General features: G+C 41.8%; 2 protein-coding genes across 2 annotated transcripts in view; one reads left to right on the top strand and one right to left on the bottom strand.

The window, feature by feature from the left end:
* The window catches only part of KDM5A (lysine demethylase 5A), a 65,518-nt gene that overhangs the window by 11,623 nt on the left and 30,462 nt on the right, over positions 1–23,433 (bottom strand). Inside the window, exons 17-26 of the mRNA XM_005895180.3 lie at positions 22,304–22,454; positions 20,851–20,965; positions 18,076–18,431; positions 14,288–14,426; positions 10,943–11,122; positions 9,619–9,780; positions 7,441–7,992; positions 7,095–7,238; positions 2,306–2,465; positions 1,227–1,447 (exon numbers count right to left, since the gene is read on the bottom strand). Of these exons, the coding sequence (XP_005895242.1) occupies positions 1,227–1,447; positions 2,306–2,465; positions 7,095–7,238; positions 7,441–7,992; positions 9,619–9,780; positions 10,943–11,122; positions 14,288–14,426; positions 18,076–18,431; positions 20,851–20,965; positions 22,304–22,454 (2,180 nt within the window). The remainder of the gene's footprint in view (positions 1–1,226; positions 1,448–2,305; positions 2,466–7,094; positions 7,239–7,440; positions 7,993–9,618; positions 9,781–10,942; positions 11,123–14,287; positions 14,427–18,075; positions 18,432–20,850; positions 20,966–22,303; positions 22,455–23,433) is intronic.
* On the top strand, positions 11,410–11,943 carry LOC102271342 (large ribosomal subunit protein uL15-like). The gene has a single exon (XM_070371735.1). It carries the CDS (start codon positions 11,442–11,444, stop codon positions 11,886–11,888), a length of 447 nt encoding a protein of 148 aa, XP_070227836.1. The 5' UTR covers positions 11,410–11,441; the 3' UTR covers positions 11,889–11,943.

Raw genomic sequence — 23,433 nt, 5'->3', positions numbered from 1 at the left:
AGTTGTACAATATTATAAATGTGATTAAAACAACTGAATTGTATACTTAATAAATTTTACATTGTATACATTATACAATAAATATTCTGATATTTTAAGAAGACAAATATAATATTCAAAGAAGGTAACAGTAGAAAATAATGGCAAGCCCTGAATAAAATATCTGACTTATTTTTAGCTTATCGGGGACAGGGGGAAAGGCCAAAAAATTGTCAGCATACGTTATACAGTCTGCAGCATCTGTCTGTAACTGAGACGTAAACATAGAAAGCTCAACATATTAAAATGTATACTAAGTTACACAGTAACTCTTTTGGTCTTTATTTACCAGCATTAAAATTCTTAACAAGAGGTGAGGCAGAAAAAGAAATACTGAAAATCATAAGCTTGGTAATTACTTAAGAAATAACACTTCCTAAGATTCTGCAGGTAGAGGATGAGATGATTAGACCACATCACTGACTCAATGGAATGAATCTGAGCAAACTCCAGGAGACAATGGAGGACAGAGGAGCCTGGTGTGCTGCAATCTATGAGTTCGCAAACAGTAGGACACGACTTAGCGACAGAGCATAGGAATCTGCAGAATCAGACAATACTGGGTCACAAGTATCTTAAACCTATCACACCTTGAATAAGACATTTAACTTTTCAAAACTCTGTGTTTCCTTATATATAAAATCAAATAAGACAGTGGTTGTGAAGAGAAAGCTCTGCTAATTGGAAAACAATATCTAAATCAGGCACCTTCGATCTGACTTCCAAACCAAACTACAGCGTGCCAGCGTACAACACTGTACCTTCCACTTCACAGAAACAGTCAAGGAAAAGAAAGATGATTCAGAACACAGCAACCAAATGCCACAGTTAGAGCCTGGGTACCTCCACTTTTACTGCAAGTGTGACTTCAGGCAAGTTTCTGCATCTCTGACCCTTACCTTCTTTAGAGGTAGAAAGAGCTAAACGCTTGCCTTGTCTGTCCTTTCCCCTCCTGCTCAGGATTATAGTATCACAGATAAAAAAACATGGGTAAATTGTATAAAAATATATAAACTATGTAAAACCTCAATAAAGAAAACCATAAAGCAGAAATACTTTGGCTTGGTGAGAGAGAAGGCAACTGGAGCACTATCCACCAGTCCTCCCCTTGTGACCTGAGGAACCTCCAAGGAGCTGGGACATTGTAAGTGGTTTAAACCATTGTGTAATAAGCTTCCAATCTGTACCTCCATGATGTGCAGGAATCTATCTTCAGAGGGTGGGTGTGTGGCCTGCAAAATCCGCCATATGTGCTGAGTCTCGTCCAGGGACACCTCCAGGAGATCTCCCACCATCATCAGCTCCTCCAGCTGAGCTTTAGCTCCTGGCGACAACTCCAGCACTGGAGGCTCCAAGCTCCGGGGCACCAAAGGGCTCTTCCGAGGCTGTTTCCGCGGGGTGCTAGAACCTTTCCCCCAAAACAGAAGACAGAACAAAACATGAAAACTACTGAAAAAAGTAATGCTTTCAAAGTAAATATTTAGAGGAATGCTCCCCCTCTTCCTCCAACACTTAATTTAGATGTTTGGATTCACTGTATCAGTATTAAAGTGAAATTTAAAAAAAAAAACACAGAACAAAAAAGGCCTAGAATTCTAATGACACTCTAAAAAACTGGTTTAGAGTGAAAACACAGGTTCCATATTGTTTATCTTGTGACTGGAGGGGAAAGGGAATGCTCTCTCCATTGTAGAAGATACCGAAAGATTAGACATATAACTGCCACATATAAATAACCCATTATCTGCCTAATTAACAATAATAATATGCTGTCCCATAAAATCCTGAATTTTACTATGAAGACAGAGATAGTCTCCATTTTCCAGAGGTGTGACCTAAAGCAGTCTGACTGATTTTCACTGGGGACAAAAACTAGATAGTGAACACAATAGAAAAATTATTTACCAAGGGATGAAGAATAAAGCTTTTCAAAACCAGAATGAGTATTCTTCAAAAGTAGCAAGTTCCTCAACAACTAATTATAAACAAATAGAGGATAAATAATGACTGATCAGGGGTTTGATAAAAGCGGGTTCAGAAGGGGCTGGATGGACTCTAAAGGGCTTCCAATTAGGAGTCAATGATTCTACAGAAATTTTCTATCATTATGACCTAATGACAGAAAAATGCTACCAGAGACTGGATTTTCCAAAGTTGCATTTTTCAAGTTCTACTGCATTTCATGGTCAGGAGCCATACTTGAGGAGAGACTGCCAGTGTGGTGTCAGACTTCTCTTCCCCACACTGCTCCCCGGGGTGGCAATACCTTGAGAGCAGCTCTTAGAAGCGGACGAGTATGCGTGCTCTGCGCAGAAGGAGGGTGCCGTCCACATGTGCGTGACCACTTCCTCAGACTTGATGGGGATCTCTTCATCACAGAAGAGGTTGGGCTCCAGGCTGCTGGAGGACTTTACGCTAGCTGTGTCCTGAAGAAGCAGCCAAGGGGGTGCTGAGAATTAGGAACATTTAACTTGTCCCATGACAATAATCTAAGCACAGGGTTTTAATACAACACAGTTAGCGGGGGGGTGGGATCCTTAAATATCTGGTATTAAATGGGAAAGAAAATTTCCACTGGGGAAAAAACAATGATCACCACAGTTTCAAGCCAAAAGTAAAGCTCAAGAGCAATCCACAGAGATAACAGATCTACAAGAAAGCTATGATTTGAAGAATAACCTTTCTACAGTCTACAACACATAAAGACTCCTGTAGCCCTGAGTTAAGAAACTCTGACCATTTAAGAAAAAATAAAATGGACTTAGGAGGGGAATAAAGGTTCAGATGTAGTACCTTAAGGACATGGCTCATTCAATCCTCTCTAAAGGTTTTCAAATCCAGATGCTTACCAGTTGCTGCTTTTATTTACCAGCTAGCTGCCCTTACTTAAAAAGCCTGACTGACAGTGTTTTAGGTTATAAATCCTGACAACTTCAAGCAGGTCTCAGATGACTCTCCCCTGAAGTTAGGCTCCACAACCCACATGTACAGCTTTAACGGTCATAGTGCAATCAGGAATACAGAAACGTCAGGTATTTTAACTAGGAGAATTTAATAAAGTGAACTGGCTAAATCGTACACTGAAGGCTTGAAAAAGCAAACAGAAACATCAAAGTAACACCAAGGTAACTACAAGAAAGAGCTGCCATCTCTAGGGCTTGAGGTAACAGAGAAAAGAAGTGGGGTTATTACAACTAGAAAGCTGGGGGCCTGCAGAGCTGGGACCAGACCTGTGAGGAGCAGGCACTGGCCTGTGTTCTGCTATCTCTAACAAAACACAATGTGGCTGGCTTCTGGGGTGCAAAAAAAAACAACTACACTGGAACCAGCTGCTACTGCCAGGGGAAAAGACAAAACGAAAAACAAATGTCCAAAAACCAAACAAAAACAGAAAACAGTAAACAAAACAAGAAAACTATAGTTCAATGATGGCAGGAATGGAAAATAAAACAGTAAGCCATCAAATCCTTTCTCACTACGCGGGCCTTTTAATGTTCTCTAATGCCCTCTGCTGGCAGAGGGAGGCTGCAGGCAAAGGATAAACGTGCAGAGCATGGGTTGGCAAACCACAGCCTGTAGGCCAAACCCAGCTGCTGCCTGGTTCTTGTATGGAGTGTGAGCCAAGAACATTTTTAAATTTTTAAAGAGCTGTAAAAATAAACAAACAAGAAGACATAACAGAGACCACATATGGCTTGCAAAGCCTAAAAATAATCTACTCTACATCATACATAATATCACTACACATAATGTATGTTAATATATACATGTGGTATTTTACAGGGAAAGTTTACCAAGCCCTGGGGTAGTCCCAGCCCCAGCACCACCAAGAACAGTACACAGGGGAGCTTAGAAGACCAGAGACAACAGCTAAGGACTAACACAACAGCTGACTGTAGGGTGCATAAGAGGAAGACGTACTGTCATCAGAGACTACGCTTAATTAAACAGGATACTTAAAAGGTTTCACAAAGAGACTCTGGAAGACAGTTACACTCACTGAGAATTTAGGAACAGCAGTTCACATAGGTCTTCTTTCCTGTTTCAGAGAATCTAAGTCCTAAAAGGCCACAGGCCAAGAGAGTACTTTAGTACTCGCCTACTGCCGTCCCCAGGTACTTCACCTCACTGACTGGAAGGGTCTTTTCTGACCTTGACTCCACTCATTTCATTGAAACTCAAGCAGAAAATTTTCTATTAAGCTTCTGAACTAGAAGTGAAACTGATCAGAAAATAATGGTTGAAAATAAAGATAGGTAAAAATAAATTTAAAAAAATTACTTCCCTGGGATGACATATGAAATATAATACATAAAAGTTCAATTTAAATCCAACCATGTCAACAATTATATTAACTATAAAAGAAATAAACACCCCCAATTAAAAGACAGATTGTAATACTGCCTAAAAACCCAGATTTAACCATATATTTTACAAATACATATATATGCAGACTGACATACCAGAAGAATCCTACCACATGTGCTGTCTACAAAAGACGCCTTTTAAATATAAAGACACAGATAGGCTGGAGGTAAAACAACTGATAAACAGCAAGCTAAAGCAAATTACTCTTTCTAAGGGGAAAACTTCCAGTCAGTCCCACTAATGGTAAATACACAGGAAGGAGGAATGGCTTCTCAGTGAGCAATGTGTCTTATAACAGATCTGTCACTCCACCATATCTGGTATCAGCAGGACTAAATTCTCAGACAAAATCTACTCTATTTTCACCAAAGCTGAAGCCACTCAAGTATTAAGGGTAGAAAAGAAGAAAAATCAAAGAATCCAAGTGCTTAACTTGCCATTCTGTAAATTAAGCAATTCCTGGGATTAAAAAAAAGAACTTCCTAGGAGATAACAGCCACTTCTATTTTATACCCTCCTTTCTGATGTGTGATTCCACACATGTATGCATTTGGAAAATATAAACTGTACTATGGATGAACAGTCTAATAAAGGTAAACAATATGGTTTAAAAGGAAATAATCATATGAACATCTGAAAAAAATGTTATCCCAGACACAATCATACAAATCTGTAACAGATTCTCAGACTTTGTTTCATTAAATGTATTATTTTCCTGACTAATGAGTTCTCGGAATTGCTGCTCAGATTTTTTTTGTGGTGATCACATGGTGTGACATGCAAAATGAAGTAATCGAGCAATACAATGCACAAACCATCTGCTTTAAACATTTAAATGCTGTGATAACTAAGATCAAATGACTGATTTTCATTTTCTAATTACCTACTCGTCTTCCTAAACCAGCAGGGGCTCTTCATCTAGCGAAGATATTAAATTTAAGCTATTTTAAGGATAAATTCACAGTCACAATCAGGGAAGATCATACAAAGTGAAAAATCACCAAGTCAACTGCCAGTAAGTCGGCAAGTAAGATTTTCATTACACAGTAAGTGCTTTCTCTATAGGAAAACACTCAAGAGCACTTGAAATTTTTTTAGTACAAAATTTTGGAGCAGTGAAGATACCAATCAATGTCAAGGTAAATCTGACCTTGAATTACCACAAGTCTTACCACCATTCTTTTACTCTCCTAAGTTGTCAATACACTGCTAACATTATAACATCCACAATCTTATTTTCCAGCCTGCCAACATCCCCTTCTAAGAGAGTGTAAGCTAAGAGCCCATATATACTTTGCAAACAAAGGACTACTCCATACAACCGTATCAAACCACAGTCCTGATCCATAGCCCTGAAATCATGTAATACTTGCGATGTTTTGTTTTCATAGGTTACTGATCTGCTTCCAAGCAAAGTCCATCATGTTTGACAATTCCAGACTACTGGTTGATACCTAACATGCTAGAAAGATAACAACCCAGGTACTGAAGGTCTCTAAGCCAAAACTGCAAACAGGCAATTTTAGTATTAGCTAACTAACCTATATGTGCTGTGGGCAGCATCCCCTTCCAGCTGCTTCTGGTCATTTTACCAGTTTCATACATACAGTCATTAACTTCACATAGCCATTAACTTCAAGGATGACAATGTGCTTCGAACCTCATTTTAAATGCTAATTCAAATTTCAACTTTTCTCAAGTCTTTAATTTATATGATTTTTAAAAAATTCCCTCACTGAAACATCCCCTGGATCCATTTTTATTTTGAGAAAAATATTTTCCAGCAGGTAATTTACAGGTATCTATGATGGACGGTTTCCCTTTATATCCTGGGAGTTCTAATGCCGATGGTATTTGTACTCTCTAACCCTAACCCTAACAATGAGCTTACCTACCTGACAGACATGCTGAAAAGACAAAGGAAAAGGATGCACCCTAATTTTTTCACACACCAGACTATGAATTCCCTGGTTATAAGCACAGACGCTGAACATTATCTCCACAAAGAAGAATACAAAACACATCAACGGATTCATTGTGAGCTGGCAGGGTATCTGTCCAGATCACGGTATTACTTGACAAAAGATGAACGTCTTAGGCCTGACACAAAACAACAATAAAAGGCCAAGAAGACCCAACACAGAACCTTGCCAAAACCGCCCCTTCACCCCAGTGTGCTGTCACGATCAGAACAATCATACTGAGGGCAAACCCTTTGTTACGTGACTATAACTCCACAAATTCAAGTCATGGGCCCAAGTATAACGCATCCCTGAATATGACATTCTATCCAGCACCAACCAGATGAGAGATCAGAGAAAAAGACCCAAAGCACAGCTAGAACGGGATTCTTAAAACCTAACTATACAGACTTAAACAATCCAAAGCAAAGAATGCTGCAATCAGCCATGAAATCTTTCAGTAACTTAAACATATAATTCTTCCAGCCCCTCTCAGGAAAATACATACAGGCTTTTTAAAAACATACCATCCTTTATTAAAAAATGTAGCTTCACCAATCTGTGTTTTTTTAGAGCATAGAAAAAATGCCATCACCATAAACTCAGGATAGATATAACGACTAGCTTTCTCTCCCACTTTCAGGCCTTAAACATCAGTGTTCAACAGCTTTTTAAACAAACCCAGTGATCAAATGATCAATCCCCCCAGCCCATCCCTGTAATTACCTTCATATCATAGCCATAGGTCTCCCGAATGTCTTCATCAGAATCTGTCTCCTCATCGTCATAGTCCGCCGTTTGTCGAGGGGAAGAAGACACACTGCTCGCCACCCGATTGAAAGCAGACGGCTGGAAACTAGGCAAGTGTCCCTAAACAACGAGCAACCCAGAGATGAAGAGAGGCCCTAAATACACACGAGTGTTAATGCATGCCTGAGTCCATCAAATTGTAATGAAGCAACTTACTGTTATTTTCCTAATACTGGTGGGAGATTTGATTTACTGCTTACACACTGACAGATATTGCCCCATGAAATAGGAAAAAAAAGAAAAAACAAAATTCTCAACTTGCCTGCAAGTCTGGGTTGGCTGCAGCTTTCTGGAGTTCTGCACTAATGATCTTTTCAGTTTTCTCCCGAGCTGCCTGCTCCACCATCCGCTGGCTCAACACGGACAGCTTGGCCAGGGCAGAAGACAGTTCGTCTGTGGCCAGGGCTTGCCGGGCCCTGTCCTGCCAGCTCATAGCACGTTCTGTCAAACACTGAAGGGCCTCCCCCTCAGGCAGCCGCACCGGCAACTTCTGAAGGGACACCAGGAGGGACAGGATCGTCTCCAGCCGAGGCCTTCGAGACCGCATGCAGAGAGGACAAAGGAATTTTACTTCCTTAGCCTGCCAGCTAGACCCCTTCTTCTGGGAACTCGATTTAGGAAGAGGAACACAGCTGTTGTGAAACCAGTCTTTGCAGAGCTCACATTGGAGCATAAACCCACTCGCTGTCTTGCGGCAAATGCAAAACTTGACATCCTCTATGCGGTCCACCATGCTCATCTTGGCGAGGTTGGCTGCCCTGAGGGAATGCATGGCTTCCAGTTCCTTCTGCTCCCGCTCTTTGAAAACTGCCACCTGCGTACGACAAACATTTAACTGAAGGGAGTCACTGCAAAATGTTCCCAAAATACAAAATCTTCAAGCATAGGGACCATCTCCACACTGCAGACTCATGTTGACAAAGCACTGTCTTTTTTTTTTTGGCCACACCTTGTAGTATGTGGGATCTTAGTTCCCCAACAAGGGATTGAACCCACAGCACCTCCACTGGAAGCACAGAATCTTAACCACTGGACCACCAGGGAAGTCCCAAGCACTGTCCTTAAAAAAAAAAAAAAACCATCGTTTTCCTAAAATTTGGGGCAGCCCGACAGTTTCTATGCAAATACTCATCTGTGACATAAGCAAACTGCCGTCATATATAACAATGTCCAGCAGTCGAGTAGTTAATTCTTTCATAAGGGGCAGGAGAAAGATGGTATGCCTTGAAATCAAGCCACCCTGGTATCAGGCCGGGCTCTTATACATAACAAGACTCCTGACCCAGGTTTTCTGAATCTCAGTTTTCCAAAAAATGAGAATATTAGTAACTTCACTTTGCTGTTTTAAGGATTAAATAAGATAACATACGACAGTGCCTAACTTGGCACCTGGCACAAGATAAACATTTCATCGGTACTGACTCCCTACCTCCTTCTAATTCATTCTCTGGGGGAAGCCCAATACAAATCCATTTTATTTCTTTCTTGGAATTTCCAGCTTATGGAGAAGAGTAAAAAAGGCTGATGACTAATTATAGTAAGGTTTTATGTAACTCATTAAAAAAATATATATATATAAAAACAAAACTTAATTATCATGAATATTATCAGGGCATCTTCTTTTTAAACTCTGTTAGCTTTGAAACTATTTTGAGGCAATTTCAGTGCTATTTGTCTGGCAAGACTGACTCACTAGGTAGGCTAACAAGAAATTATTTCCATCAGCCTCAAACAGGATCATTTGCAGGCAGGAACGGCCATGTGAAGTCACTTAGTGAATGCGCTTCCCCACTATTACATATTGCCCAAGCTCATTTTTATTTTCTACTTCCTCAGGCTCCTTGTAATCATAACATATCCCTCCTACTCTACAATAAAACCCATAATTTTAATTATCTACAAACACTTTTTTGCATACTCACTATATTACTGAATGCTACCGAGAGAGGCAAAGACTGCAAACAGCAGCTGCGTCAGTCAGTCAGCTGGTACCACTCCTTTGAAGAGCACAATAGCATTAAGCACCATTAAACACTCTAAAATCTTAGCCTGGTAATCCCATTACTAAGAGTCAAGTGTAGGAATACAATCTGAAAAAGGAAAAGGCTAAGTCCACTTTGCTATTATCCATAATACTGAACACCGAGTAACAACAAAAATGCTCAGTATCAGAAATGTGTTCAGTAAATTATGGACAATTTGATGGACTACTGGACAACTATTAAAACAACAATAAAGAAGGATATGGAAAGGGCAATTTTAGGGAGAGAGAACAGTTTTTATATACTTTGACTTCAAATATTAAAAAGGTGTGAAATATGTACAACCATGAAGTCAAAGATAAACTATACAAAAATAAAAAGTTAGGAACATAAAACAGTGACTGCTTCACAGAACGCTGCATTCACCAAGCAAATTTAAGAAGCACTCTAACTCTCACCACTGTGGCTGCGTCTCTGGTTTCCTCCAGTCCTTCCTCCAGGTCACTCAGAGGCTCAAGGTCCAGATCCTTTTCTTTTTCTTTTTCTATCAGCTCTTTTACTTTTTTCCTTCTATTTTTTCCACTCCCATAAATACCAATGTCAGTCCGGGGACTAAGCACCTACAAAAATAAAACCAAACACTGAGCTCTGGTTTTAAAAAAATCTCAAAACTGAAAATAAACGTAACCATTTATTGACCACTCACATGTCCCAGACACATTCTTACAAACTTCACATGCATTATCGAACTCAAACTTTCCAACAAGCCTCTGAAGTAGGTGGTATTATCTCCACAAACAAGGGGAACAGGTTCAGAAAGGCAACAAGTTGCCCACAGACACAGCATCAACACCAGGAATCCGTCCTCAAACATGAAACAATCTTATTCCAACGTCTATGCTCTTAAGTATGTTCTAACTGTTCAACATGAAAAGGGTAATGAGCATTTAAATTTGTGCTTCTCACTATTTACAACAACCAAGACATGGAAGCAACCTAAGTGTCCACTGACAAGAGGAATGGATACAGATGTGGTGCATATATACCATGCAATACTACTCAACTGCAAAAAAATAATGAAATAATGCCATTTGCAGCAATATAGATGGACCAAGAAATGATTATACTAAGTGAAGTCGGAACAACAAATATCATATATCACTTACACATGGAATCTAAAAAAAGAAATACATACCAACTTATTAACAAAACAGAAGCAGCTTCACAGACATAGAAAACAAACATGGTTACCAAAGGGAAAAGGTGGGGGGAGGAATAAATTAGAAGTTCGTGGCTAACAGATATATAATACCTATATAAAAAACAGATAAACAAGGCCCTACTGTATAGCACACGGAACTATATTCAATACCTTGTAATACCTATAATGGAAAATAATCTGAAAAAGAAAATATATATGTATAACTGAACCACTCTGCTGTACATGAGAAACTAACACAACATTGTATGTAAATCAACTGTACTTCCAGGTTAAAAAAAAAAATTTTTAATTTGTGCTTCTGAGAATAATAAGATCTTTTGGTGCTAAGAGTCCATGATAACAACAGAGATAAGATGCAGGCTGACACAGTGTAAGGTGAACTGGAAGAAAGTCTGTTCAGGGTTCCAGATTACTAGCCAACATCTGATACCACCCAGTGGCAATGAACTTGTATAACCACGACCAGATAAACTGACAACCACCCTCACCTTAGGTAATGGGTCACCTACTTCTGGGGAGGGCACTGAAGGGCACGCACATGAAAACAAACCACTCCTCACCTGTAGCAGCGTGTGGCTGGAATTCTTCTTGAGAAAGGTCCTCCCTGTCCGTTCTCTCCAGGCCCGAGCTGCTGCCACTTGAGACTCCACCTGGGGCAGCGCATCAAGACGCACGGGGATAGGGCGGCCTTTAGCAGATAAGCTCTCCAGCTGCTCCAAGTAAGCATAATTACTGCCACTCTGGGAAACAGAAGTACAGCCTTACATAATCTTTGATCTCTCATGGAGTCTGGCAATACACTATTAGTAAATCTTATAAAGAGTTTAGTGCTAACCTTTTCCATTAACTATTAGTCATTAAACCTAACTGTATCTCTTAACAGTCTTCCAATGTCCTTTAAAAAATGTTTGTATAAATTCATGTTGTCAAAGGTTTTTTGAAATGAATTAACAAGGGATCCAGTAAGATGTAAAAACTAGTTCAAAGGACAATCTAAAAACAAACATATAAATGCAATTAGGAATGAGGAAAAGTAGCTCTTTCGTCTAGGCCGCCGACATGCCATCCAGACTAAGGAAGACCCGGAAACTTAGGGGCCACGTGAGCCACGGCCACGGCCGCATCGGCAAACACCGGAAACACCCGGGAGGCCGAGGTAATGCTGGTGGCATGCATCATCACAGGATCAACTTCGACAAATATCACCCAGGATACTTTGGGAAAGTTGGTATGAGGCATTACCACTTAAAGAGGAACCAGAGTTTCTGCCCGACTGTCTACCTTGATAAATTGTGGACCTTGGTTAGTGAGCAGACACGAGTAAATGCTGCCAAGAACAAGACAGGAGCTGCTCCTATCATTGATGTGGTGCGATCAGGTTACTACAAAGTTCTGGGGAAAGGAAAGCTCCCAAAGCAGCCTGTCATCGTGAAGGCCAAATTCTTCAGCAGAAGAGCTGAGGAGAAGATTAAGGGTGTAGGTCGGGCTTGTGTCCTGGTGGCTTGAAGCCACATGCTGGGAAATTCATTAAATGTTAAGTGCTTTTCAAAAAAAAAAAAAAGGAATGAGGAAAAGTAAAAGTGAAGTCGTTCAGTTGTGTCCAACTCTTTGCGACCCCATGGACTGTAGGCTACCAGGCTCCCCCATCCATGAGATTTTCCAGGCAAGAATACTGGAGTGGGTCCCAACCCAGGGATCAAACCCAGGTCTCCCGCATTGTAGGCTGACCTTTACCATCTGAGCCACCATGGAAGTCAGGAATGAGGAAAGGAATTTGCTAATAGATGGAAACAGGCATTTAATATCATCCAGGTCTGTGGAATCACCTTTTCTACAGTGTGGAGAATCATTTGTTCCTCACAAATTTAACTGTTTTCCTACAGACTAATTCAGTCACATTACTATCATTTTTAAATAACTGACAGAGTTGTAATGAGCATGGTAGAACAAAGTCTAAGGCACATACTCCGAAAACCAAATAAACCCGGGTGGTTCGCTAAACAACATCCACTACTCCACTGAAAGGACATCGTAGTCTCTTCTGCCTGTTTCAAAGTCTTTTAAAATTTTTCCAACTACTATAGAGCAGTATCTGACAACCTCCTTCATTTACAGACAAGAGTGGATATTCTACTAAGTAACAACGTGTCAGTATTTCCACTTAATGAAAATAATCAGTTTAAACTCAAGAGTGCTTTTAATTTACTGACGTTAAAATAATTAAGTCATCACAGGAAATGGAAGAGTTAGTCAGTAATCCATCCCAGGGTCCTGGCAAGAACATCAGAGTATCAGGTTGGCGGCCCACAGACGACAATCCAGAGTGATCCCTCAGACGGTACAACTCTCCAAGCAGACATACAGAACACCTTCTGGCTAGGCCAGGACACAGCCTCTCCCAGCCTGTGTACCCTGAAGGACAGCAGAAAATGTCCACTTTTTCAGAGCCCCCAAGTCCATCCTCCCACCAAAGGGAAGAGCTTGGTGAGAAACAGTCCTTGGAAAACCACAGCAGCTACCTCTACTTGCCAGCTCAGTTCTTCAATCATAAACAGCCAACTAAAGATTATCAGTCATCTGATAACTGCCTGAAACTGGTCAAAGATGAAACAAACAGAGGGGAGTCCTGATGAAAACAAGTAATTTTAAAACACAGAACAGAGAGAGTAGCAACTAAGCAGGTCCCAGAAAAACTCAACTGAAAAGAAAGCAAAACAGAAGTCATTAGACCATGACACCTCCTCTAAGGGCAGCAGCTGTTTAGTGGGAGAGCTGGTTTCCTTTCTCTTTCAGTCCAGTCCTACAACGTACTCACCACTGTAAACGCTGCAGTGAATGATCTCCGTAACTCAGAAGGAACCTTATGTATTAAAGCATACTTTCATCTCCAGTATTTAATTCACTGTTTTGAGTTATGTATGTGTAATACATGTCTTTTCAACTAGAATACGCCACTTTGAGGTCCGGGGTTGTATCTTTACACCCTTCTCTCCCATTCCTACTCCCAAACATCCAGATGAGTCCCAAGAGTATTGTGGGGTACAGTAAATGTCAGTTTCATTTTCTTTTCCTGCTACTTGTTTCAAAAGTAATTAGAGGACAGTGGGGCGGGGGCTAAATTAGGAGTTTGGGATTAACATATACCCACTCCTGTACTTTCCTGGTAGCGTAGTGGGTTAAGAATCTGCCTGCCAATGCAGGGGACATGGGTTCAATCCCTTGTCTGGGAGGATTCCACATGCCCGTGCACCACAACTACAACTACTGAGTGCACACACCCTAGAGTCCTTGCTCTGCAACAAGCGAAGCCACTGCAAAGAGAAGCCCAAGCACAGCAACAAAGAGTAGCCCCCGCTTGCTGCAACTAGAGAAAGCCCCCCGCAAAGCAACAAAGACCCATGACAGCAAACAATAAATAATTTTTTTTAAAGTATACACTATATATATAAAATAGGTTAACAAGGGCCTACTGTATAGCACAGGGAACTATACTCTATCTTGTAGCAACCTATAATAGAAAAGAATCTGAAAAAAGATTATATATATATACATAAAAAACTGAACCACTTTGCTGTAACCTTAAAATAAGCACAACACTGTAAATTAACTATACTTCCATTTTAAAAAAGTAACTCATGTACATGGCAAGAGAGTCAAATACAGCAGGAAATAAACTCCCTACTGCTAGGCATTAATTAAATGGCTAATTCTGTCATCTCTCACAGCAAGAAGTCAACAGAAACAAGTAATGTTTAAATAGGTAATACATGTTTAAAAATAAAAATGAGATAAAAGAACAAGTGAATTTCAAGTACACAATCACTTCAGTACAGAATTAAAGGCTTCAAGGATTCAGGTGTGAGATAGCATTCCCTGAATGGTAGACAACTCAAGAGGTTCTTTACCTGAATAGCTTCCACTTTAGTTGTCCATTCTCGGGCCTTCTGTAAGGCTTCTTTCAGGGACAATACATTGGGCAGAAAGGCTGGAATGCTCTTAGCTTCATTCACGATGCTTTCTAAACTCGCCACACTGTGCCGAGGCCTTGATAAACATAAAAACAGGGAGGACGCATGAGGATAAGTCAAACTACTGCTGCTGCTGTCACTTCAGTCGTGTCCGACTCTGTGTGACCCCGTGCGACCCCAAAGATGGCAGCCCACCATGCTCCGCTGTCCCTGGGATTCTCCAGGCAAGAACACTGGAGTGGGTTGCCATTTCCTTCTCCAATGCATGAAAATGAAAAGTGAAAGGGAAGTCGCTCAGTCGTGTCCGACCCCCAGCGACCCCACGGACTGCAGCCTACCAGGCTCCTCCGTCCATGGGATTTTCTACTACCAACACTTAAATAACACTTGTACAACATGTAAAAGAACTTTCATACATGTGACTTCACTTAATTCTCACCATAAGCCTATGAGAGAGGCAAACAGCTACTACCTTCATTTCCATTTTACAGGTAAGTTTAACTCAAGATCAATTACTTCCTCAAAGTCATTTAATGCAGTAAATGGCACACATGAAGCACTGACTCGGAATCAGTGTCAGATCCTGTGCTTTTTCCTACACTAAACTACCTCTATATCAGTTTCCACAGGATCTGAAACTGTCAGAGATGCATAAGAGACAGCAGTGTAGGAAGCAGTGGTCTACAAGTCCACTGATGTTGACATTTAACTATAAGCACTAACACCTCACTACACAAAGACGACCAAAATACAAACCTTATCCTAAGAAATATACTTGTACTGGGAACTAAGAACAAATGACTATGGGTTCACTACTAGGGAAAGAGTGATTAATCTGACCTGGGAGAGTTGAGAAGGGTTCTGAACTAGGCCTTAAATAAGAAGTGTGATTTGGTCGTGTGAAGGATTAAAGGAAAAACATCAGGAATTTAATGAACAAAGATGTGGAGAAAACCTGAAGTTGTTAAAACAAGTTTAGATGAGGGATAGTGAGAACGGGAGGCGGGGTGGGAGTAACAGCAAGAAGGAGGGGAATCTGGCAGAAAAGAAAGATGCAGATTAAGAGGTCTTCAGGGCTGTGAATTTGGAGAAGGCAATGGCACCCCACTCCAGTACTCTTGCCTGGAAAATCCCATGGGTGGAGGAGCCTAGTAGACTGCAGTCCATGGGGTCGCTAAGAGTCGGACAAGACTGAGCGACTTCACTTTCACGCATTGGAGAAGGAAATGGCAACCCACTCCAGTGTTCTTGCCTGGAGAATCCCAGGGATGGGGGAGCCTGGTGGGCTGCCGTCTATGGGGTTGCACAGAGTCGGACAAAACTGAAGTGACTTAGCAGTAGCAGCAGCAGGGCTGTGAATTAAGGTCTATGTGAGCAATGGGAAACTGTGAGCAATGGGAAACTACTGAGAGTGGGAACAGTTTGAGTACCCATGATCCCTATTATGTGCCAAGCACTGGGCTATGTCCTTGGGACGATTAATGGACAAGATGATATAGTCCTTGCCTTCATAAAACCTTTTAATCTTGGGGGAGGGAATTATCAATAAAATGTTACAATACACCATAAATGCAATAATAAAGGAAAAGGAAGATGCTGTCAGAATATACAGTAGGGGGACTTGGTTGACTTGGCAGTAAGGAAGGCTTCCTAGAAGTGACCTCTAAGCTGGCTTCTCCTTTCTGAATAGGAACTAGTCAGGAACACCAGGACCAGGCCAGGGGAAGGGTGGTGGAGGTGCACCAACGTAGGTGGACAGAGGGGAAACGTGTACCCCAGGGCTGGTGTGGGGAGGGGAGGTCATTATGTCTGGAACACAGAACACAAGAAAAAGAAGAGCAAGGGGTCACGGTAGGTACTTAAGCAAGGGGCTAGATTACAAAAAGTCAGGTTGAGGAAGTCTGAACTTCACTCCAAGGGGATTGGGAAACAGTGGTGGGCTTTAAGCAGGGAAGTCAAACTGTCACTTCTGCACTTTAGGAAAATACTAATTTCACTGTGAAGAATGGATGACAGAGGGGTGAGATTATAGACAGAACCTGGTGCTGTGTGCTAAGCCAGCTGTAACAACAGCCCAAAGAAAAAGAATCAAAGAGAAAAACACCAAAGAAACAGCATCAGCAGGACTCAGGAGCTGAGTCTGAGGGGAAGGAAATGGGAGGGCAGGGCCAACACTAATTTCCAGAGTTCTGGCTTGTTCAAATGAGTGAAAGAGGGTTTAATTCAAAGAAAATAGAAACAAAGGAAGAGAACACGGGAAGCAGTGGATGAAGGTTATTTTGAATACGGGGAGTCTGAGGCACCTACAGGACATCCTCTGGAATTATTTAACAACCAGATGATAGCTACAGGTAAAAAAACAAACTTGTGTTCTAGATGAGGGTTTGGAGTTAGTCTGCACAAAGATGGTAAATGGAGACAAGAAGTGAGATGAAATTTCCAAGGAAGGGTACAAAGTGAGCAGAGAAGTGGCCTAGGCCAGAATCCTGGGGAAAGCACTCTAAAAGGGGGAGAGAGAGGCCAAAACCAGGAGGAAGAGATCCAGAAAGGAGCAGTCGGCAGCTAACCAGCGCTCAGGATGCAGAATGTTAATGATACATTTCAGAAGAGCTTTGACAGGAGCTGGAAAACTGACTCCATCAGTCCTCTCTACCAACTTCATTTTCTTCATGACACTAATTTGTTGAAACTCTGGGAAGATCTCCTGGAGAAGGAAATGGCAACCCACTCCAGTAATGCTTGCCTGGAGAATCCCATGGACAAAGCCTGGCAGGCTACATACAGTCCATGGGATCGCAAAGAGTCGGACAGGAGTGAATGACTAACACTTTCACTTTTCATTCACTTCTTCATCTGTGTCTCCCCACTATGTTGGCCAATTTTAGAACAGACTTTCCTATCAAATGAATCCAAAATAAGTGACTGGCCAAGTAATTAAACACATGGAAACTTTGGAATGAAGTAGAAAAGGCTTTAAATTTGAGCTGTATTATTTAACAACTATGTGATCTCTGTAAGCATCCCAATTTCCTCATCCTCACAAAGGAAATTATATTAATATTAATCTTTGGTGAAAAAATACTTTCATACAGAACATGGAAGTCAAACTGACGGATGCCTGACTTTAATCTCGCAAGTCTATTGGGTGCCGATGCTAATGCCTCCCATTCTCCTGCCTGCCTCTCATTTCCCTCTACTTCCCCATGTGAATCCCCTGCTGGGGTAAAATAACCACCGCTCAGCTTCTGTCACCTGGGCACACACTGACACATTCCTTAAGCTGATCTTAGGACATTTCTCTTACCTCCCCTCCCATTTCAATCCCACTCATTCTTCAAGGCTTGACTTAAGATCTCCTCTTTCTCTCAAGCGTCTCTTCTAACCATCCAAGCTACAATGACCTTTCCCCCTCTGATTCTAGCATTTTTCTGTTCCTCTCAGTTAACAACATACTGCAGCAGAGCTTCGTAACTAGAGTAGCAGTAATGGTGAGGCTGTAAACAAAACACTACTTTGTATCACTTACTAAAGTACTTAACAAAGGACTGCACACAGTGTGCTCACAAGATTTGAAACTGTCCATATGCAGACCCACTTGGTAACCTAGTGACCACTTGGGGAAGGCACAAGACATTCAACTCAACAGACCTTTATATTCCTCCTCCCTCTCTACTTTCTAACCTACATCTTAAAGAGGGGACAGTCACCAATAGATGTGTGTTCACCTTGCCTGTAGGCAGACCTTGGCCTTCTCTTCCCATCGCTCAGAGACTGTGAGGAGCTCCTGAAGCTCGGCCATCGCTTTCTCCACAGCATGGTGGGGTGCCAAGCCGACCCCAGAGTCTATCAACTTCTTCATGACATCCAAGGTGACCTGCTGAGGGTCCGACAGCGTCAGTCTTACTTCATCCAACCAGCGAGCTTGCTGCAGCTCTTGCTTTAGTCGAGCTAACTCCGGGAGCTCCACATACAGACTGGAGCCCATATCGATCAGCATCTGGAGTTTGGACGAGTCTGGGGTCTCGTCCATCATGGCCTCCTGAGCACGCTCATGAAACTCCTCCACGTCATCAAGCAAATTCTGAAAAGGTCAAAGGAATAAAGAAAAAACTTAGGAGATACAAAATGACTATGGAATACATATGGTTCTGGCAAACTACCAAATTCTAGACCATTTAATAATCTCACCATCATAGCACCAAACAGACATATGATAAAGACATAAATAAGCTTCTCTGTAATTACTTACACACCCCTTTTCAATATGATTAAGTCACTTTATTTTTTTAGGCCCCAAGATCACTGCAGACAGTGACTGCAGCCATGAGATTGAAAGACGCTTACTCCTTGGAAGGAAAGTTATGACCAACCTAGAGAGTATATTAAACAGCAGAGACATTACTTTGCCAACAAAGGTCCGTCTAGTCAAGGCTACGGTTTTTCCAGTAGTCATATACGAATGTGAGAGTTGGACTATAAAGAAAGAATTGATGCTTTTGAACTGTGGTGTTGGAGAAGACTCTTCAGAGTTCCTTGGACTGCAAGCAGATCCAACCAGTCCATCCTAAAGGAAATCAGTCCTGAATATTCATTAGAAGGACTGATGTTGAAGCAGAAACTCCAATACTTTGGCCACATGATGCGAAGAGCTGACGCATTTGAAAAGACCCTGATGCTAGGAAAGACTGAAGGCGGGAGGAAAAGGGGACGACAGAGGATGAGATGGTTGGATGGCGTCACCGACTCAATGGACATGAGTTTGAGTAAACCCTGGGAGTTGGTGATGGACAGGGAGGCCTGGCGTGCTGCCGTCCATGGGGTCGTAAAGAGTCAGACGTGACTAAGCAACTGAACTGGTCACTCAAAAATATTTCATGACTACTGAGTTAGATGCAGGCACTAGTCTAGGCACACAGCATTAAACAAAAAATACAACATCCTTGTCCTCAAGGAACACGTGTTTTAATGTAAGTGGCCAGACACTGAAGACATGAATATAATGCTTCAGTTAGTTTTCAGTGCTATGAAAGTAAAATAGGGCAATTCAATACAAAAGTGATCAGAGGTGATGAGGTGGCACGGGGGAGCATATTACTTCACAATGATGGTCACAACCAAAACCACAGTGAGGAGGTACAGGAGGAAGACTAGCTCAGGAAGGGCAAATAGTAACTGCAAAAGCTTTTAAAGAGGAATGAGCTTGTGTCTTGGCCCAAAGTGGATGATGGAGAGCAAAGTGGACAGAGGAGAAACGTGGTTAAGGAATGAGCAGAGGTCCGATTACACAGGACCATGCAGATTAGTGCCCATCACTTCGCATTCACTGACGGCTCTGGGGAGCCACGAGGATCCTAACCACGGGGAGGTGACGTGACCTGGTTTCTGTTTCACATGATCACTCTGGTTACTGCGTGAGAAGTGAGCGGTCAGAACAAGAGCAAAAGAAGACAGACCAGTTAAGGAGCTGCTGCAGTTATCTAAGGGGCAGAGTCCCACGGTTTCGGGCATAATTTAAGTGACGGAGATGATGACTAGCAGTCGACTCTGGGAGACATTTTAGAGGCAATATAACAGCAGCACTAGTTTTGAAACTGAATGTGATATATAAGGGAATAAGGCAATTAAGGATTTTGATTCATCTCATCTAAAATGCCTTTCAGCCCACCACAGGCAAATGGAGTGGCTGCAACTGGATGGACGAGTCTACAGAAAAGAAGAAAGAGTCAGAGCTGGGCATCAACTGGATACAGGTGATATTTAATGTCACCAAGAAGAGATCAGGACCTCGAGAAGAAAGGGCCAAGACTCCCAATATACTCCAAACCCAGAAGCCAAGCTGAGGAGAAAACGAACAGCTTCCCTAAAGAGGAAGGAACTGTGAATTATGAATCTGAGATAACCACAGTGTGGTGTCAGATGTTTAGAAAAGAAAATCTCTCAGGAAGGAAAGCATGGTCAATAATCAGAACACTCCTATGGCACGGGGTTCAGACAATACAACTGACGTTGATTTCACTGTCGATAACCTTGATAAATACCATTTTAGTTACCCAGCCCTGGCCAAATCACAGAAAGACACCACAACTTACCAGAAGTTAACTATCCAGATTAATGTGTCTGAAAGACACTTCTGAGATTTTACATATTCATTAAGCCATGATGGCCCTGGTAATTTCAGAGCCCTGCATTTTCAAAACTTCATGGGCTAGTAATTAACTGATACATTGATTCCTTTAACTAGTTTTCTGCATTTCAATTACATCTACGTTAAATGGAGGTTCTGGCCTAAAAGTAACAGAGAAAAAAAATATTTCTAAACTAGCCTTAGTTCCAGAATTTTAAAGGAGGAATTAAAGACTAAGAATGAAACCAAGCGAGTTCTTACTACCTACTGAAAAACCTTAAACAGCAGCACTTATTTGAGAAAAGAAACATACAGAACAAAAAAACGAAGCAAGACACACTATTCGCTTTACCCCAGAGAGAACGTGATACTCCACCTTTACTTGTCGAGCTTGGCTGATGACACATGGAAGACTGAAGAGCTGCTGGACAAAGGCCTTCAGCTCTTCCACGGTCAGTTTGGTCCGCGTCCTCCCACCATCTGGGCTCTGCCTGGTGTCAGACAATGTTGAGACATAAGTAAGAAAATTCAGTCAGTCCAGCATTAAGGGGGCTTCTAGTCTCTTCAGAATTCTAACCCAAGAAATCCCAAAATACACGTGTCTGAGGGATTTCATTTTCAAATGAGATTCTTAGCTCTTCAGTTAATGGCTCAATGATTCAACTCTCTAAATTACAGTTCTTCCAACCTTACAAGTATTAAACATCTCAAACATTTAATAAATTCTCACAGTAAAATGTTAAGTTCACTGATAAAACTAAATCCTCCATCTCAGGAAACTGAAGATGTAGAACAAAGGCCTTTAACCCGGCTTAGGAGATAATAAACCCTGTGAAACTGACTCCAGATTATGTCTGTATGTACACTTTTCTAAGAAAAGGGTCTCTAAGCTTTGGCCAGATTCTCCAAGGTGGGGAGGTGGGGGTCAGAGACCCATGACAGGTGCGGAGTCCTGACTGATGATTGGTCTCTCATAAAACAAAAGATTAAAAAATGTACAAAGTAATTAAAAACCCAATGTAAACTGCTATAGAAAAAACCATTCAGACACAAGGAATGTGTTAGAATGAAACACCGCCACAGAAAATGAAACATGTGAATTATGGGAAATCCAGGGCATATACTGCCATGCTCCTTAACAGCCTCCCCTGCACCCAGGTCACTCTCTGCTAGCACCTGCCTTCAGCCTGCAGTATCATCTGTTTACAAACACCTATTACACACCTACTGTGTGCCAGGCATGCTTCAAAGCACAGCAATGAGAAGGATGAAAATCCCACATTCTACTCTAGCATTATCTTCCAGTGGGGTAGGAAAAGGAGGAGGAGATAAGAGAGTAAGTAGATTCGTCTATCAGGAGAAAAACAAAGCAGGAAGAAGAATAAAAAGGCTGCAATTTTACAAGGTTGTCAGAGAAAGCTTCTCCAAGAATATGATGTCTAAAAAAGACTTGGAAGAAGCAAGGGAATAAGCCAGCTGGGTATCAGGGAACACAGCCCCAAGGAGGGCCAAGAGCAAACACGCAGGCCCTAAGCAGAGGACATGGTGAGGGTGAAGGGCAGGGGGAGCACGGTGAGGGTGAAGGGCAGGGGGAGCACGATGAGGGTGAAGGGAAGGGGGAGCATGGTGAGGGTGAAGGGCAGGTGGAGCACAGTGAGGGTGATGAGCAGGGGAGGTAGTGCAGGCAGAGCAAGAGAAGCGCGAGCAGCAAGAGACAAAGCTGGGGCATTACTTGGGGAGGGATAACATGGCCTCACAGACAATTAAGACTGTCATTACTCTGGTCAAAATAAAACAGAAAACCACTAGAGAATTCTTCTCAGCCTTACCTGTGTTTCTGCTTTTTGCTCAGAAGCAGCTGAGCCACAGAAGCACACGTCTCAGCTTCTTTTACAGCATCCCTAAGTTTTCGAAAGAGATCATTCTCTGGGTACTTCCTATCCTCAGCATCCTCCAGCATTACTCGTAACTCAATCAAATCTGTAAAAAGAGAGTCATATACTATCACCAGAGAAAATAAAAAGCCACTCACCAATCAATTAGCAAAAACACCATAGCTGTGAAAATCCCGCCAATACAACTGAAGCTTATACCAGGTGGCTTGTTTCTAATTCTGAGAATTTCTCAGTTCAGTTCAGTCACTCAGTCATGTCTGACTCTTTGCGACTTCATGGACTGCAGCACACAAGGCCTCTGTCCATCATCAACTCCCGGAGTTTACTCAAACTCATGTCCATTGAGTCTGTGATGCCATCTAACCATCTCATCCTCTGTTGTCCCCTTCTCCTCCTGCCCTCAACCTTCCCAACATCAGGGTCTTTTCAGATGAGTCAGCTCTTCACATCACGTGGCCAAAGCACTGGAGTTTTAGCTTCAGCATCAGTCCTTCCAATGAATATTCAGGACTGATTTCCTTTAGGCTTGACTGGTTTGATCTCCTTGCAGTCCAAGGGACTCTCAAGAGTCTTCTCCAACACCACAGTTCAAAAGCATCATTCTTTGGTGCTCAGCTTTCTTTATAGTCCAACTCTCACATCCATACATGACTACTGGAAAATCGTAGCCTTGACTAGACGGACCTTTTTGGCAAGGTAATGTCTTTGCTTTTTAATATGCTGTCTAGGTTGGTCATAGCTTTTCTTCCAAGGAGCAAGCGTCTTTTAATTTCATGGCGGCAGTCACTATCTGCAATGATTTTGGAGCCCCAAAGCATAAAGTCTGTCACTGTTTCCATTGTTTTCCCATCTATTTGCCATGAAGTGATAGGACCAGATGCCATGATCTTAGTTTTCTGAATGCTGAGTTTTAAGACAACATTTTCACTCTCTTTTCACTTTCATCAAGAGGCTCTTTAGTTCTTTGCTTTTTGCCTTAAGTGTGGTGTCATCTGCATATCTGCGGTTATTGACGTTTCTCCCAGCAATCTTGATTCTAGCTTGTGCTTTATCCAGTCCAGCGT

Source organism: Bos mutus, chromosome 5 (assembly GCF_027580195.1).
Source record: "Bos mutus isolate GX-2022 chromosome 5, NWIPB_WYAK_1.1, whole genome shotgun sequence".
NCBI lineage: Eukaryota > Metazoa > Chordata > Mammalia > Artiodactyla > Bovidae > Bos > Bos mutus.
This window is presented reverse-complemented; position numbering and strand designations above follow the sequence as displayed.

What these genes read in the sequence shown, in the direction of transcription:
- LOC102271342 (XM_070371735.1), top strand. Translation starts at nt 11,442, where the DNA reads ATGCCATCCAGACTAAGGAAGACCCGGAAACTTAGGGGCCACGTGAGC.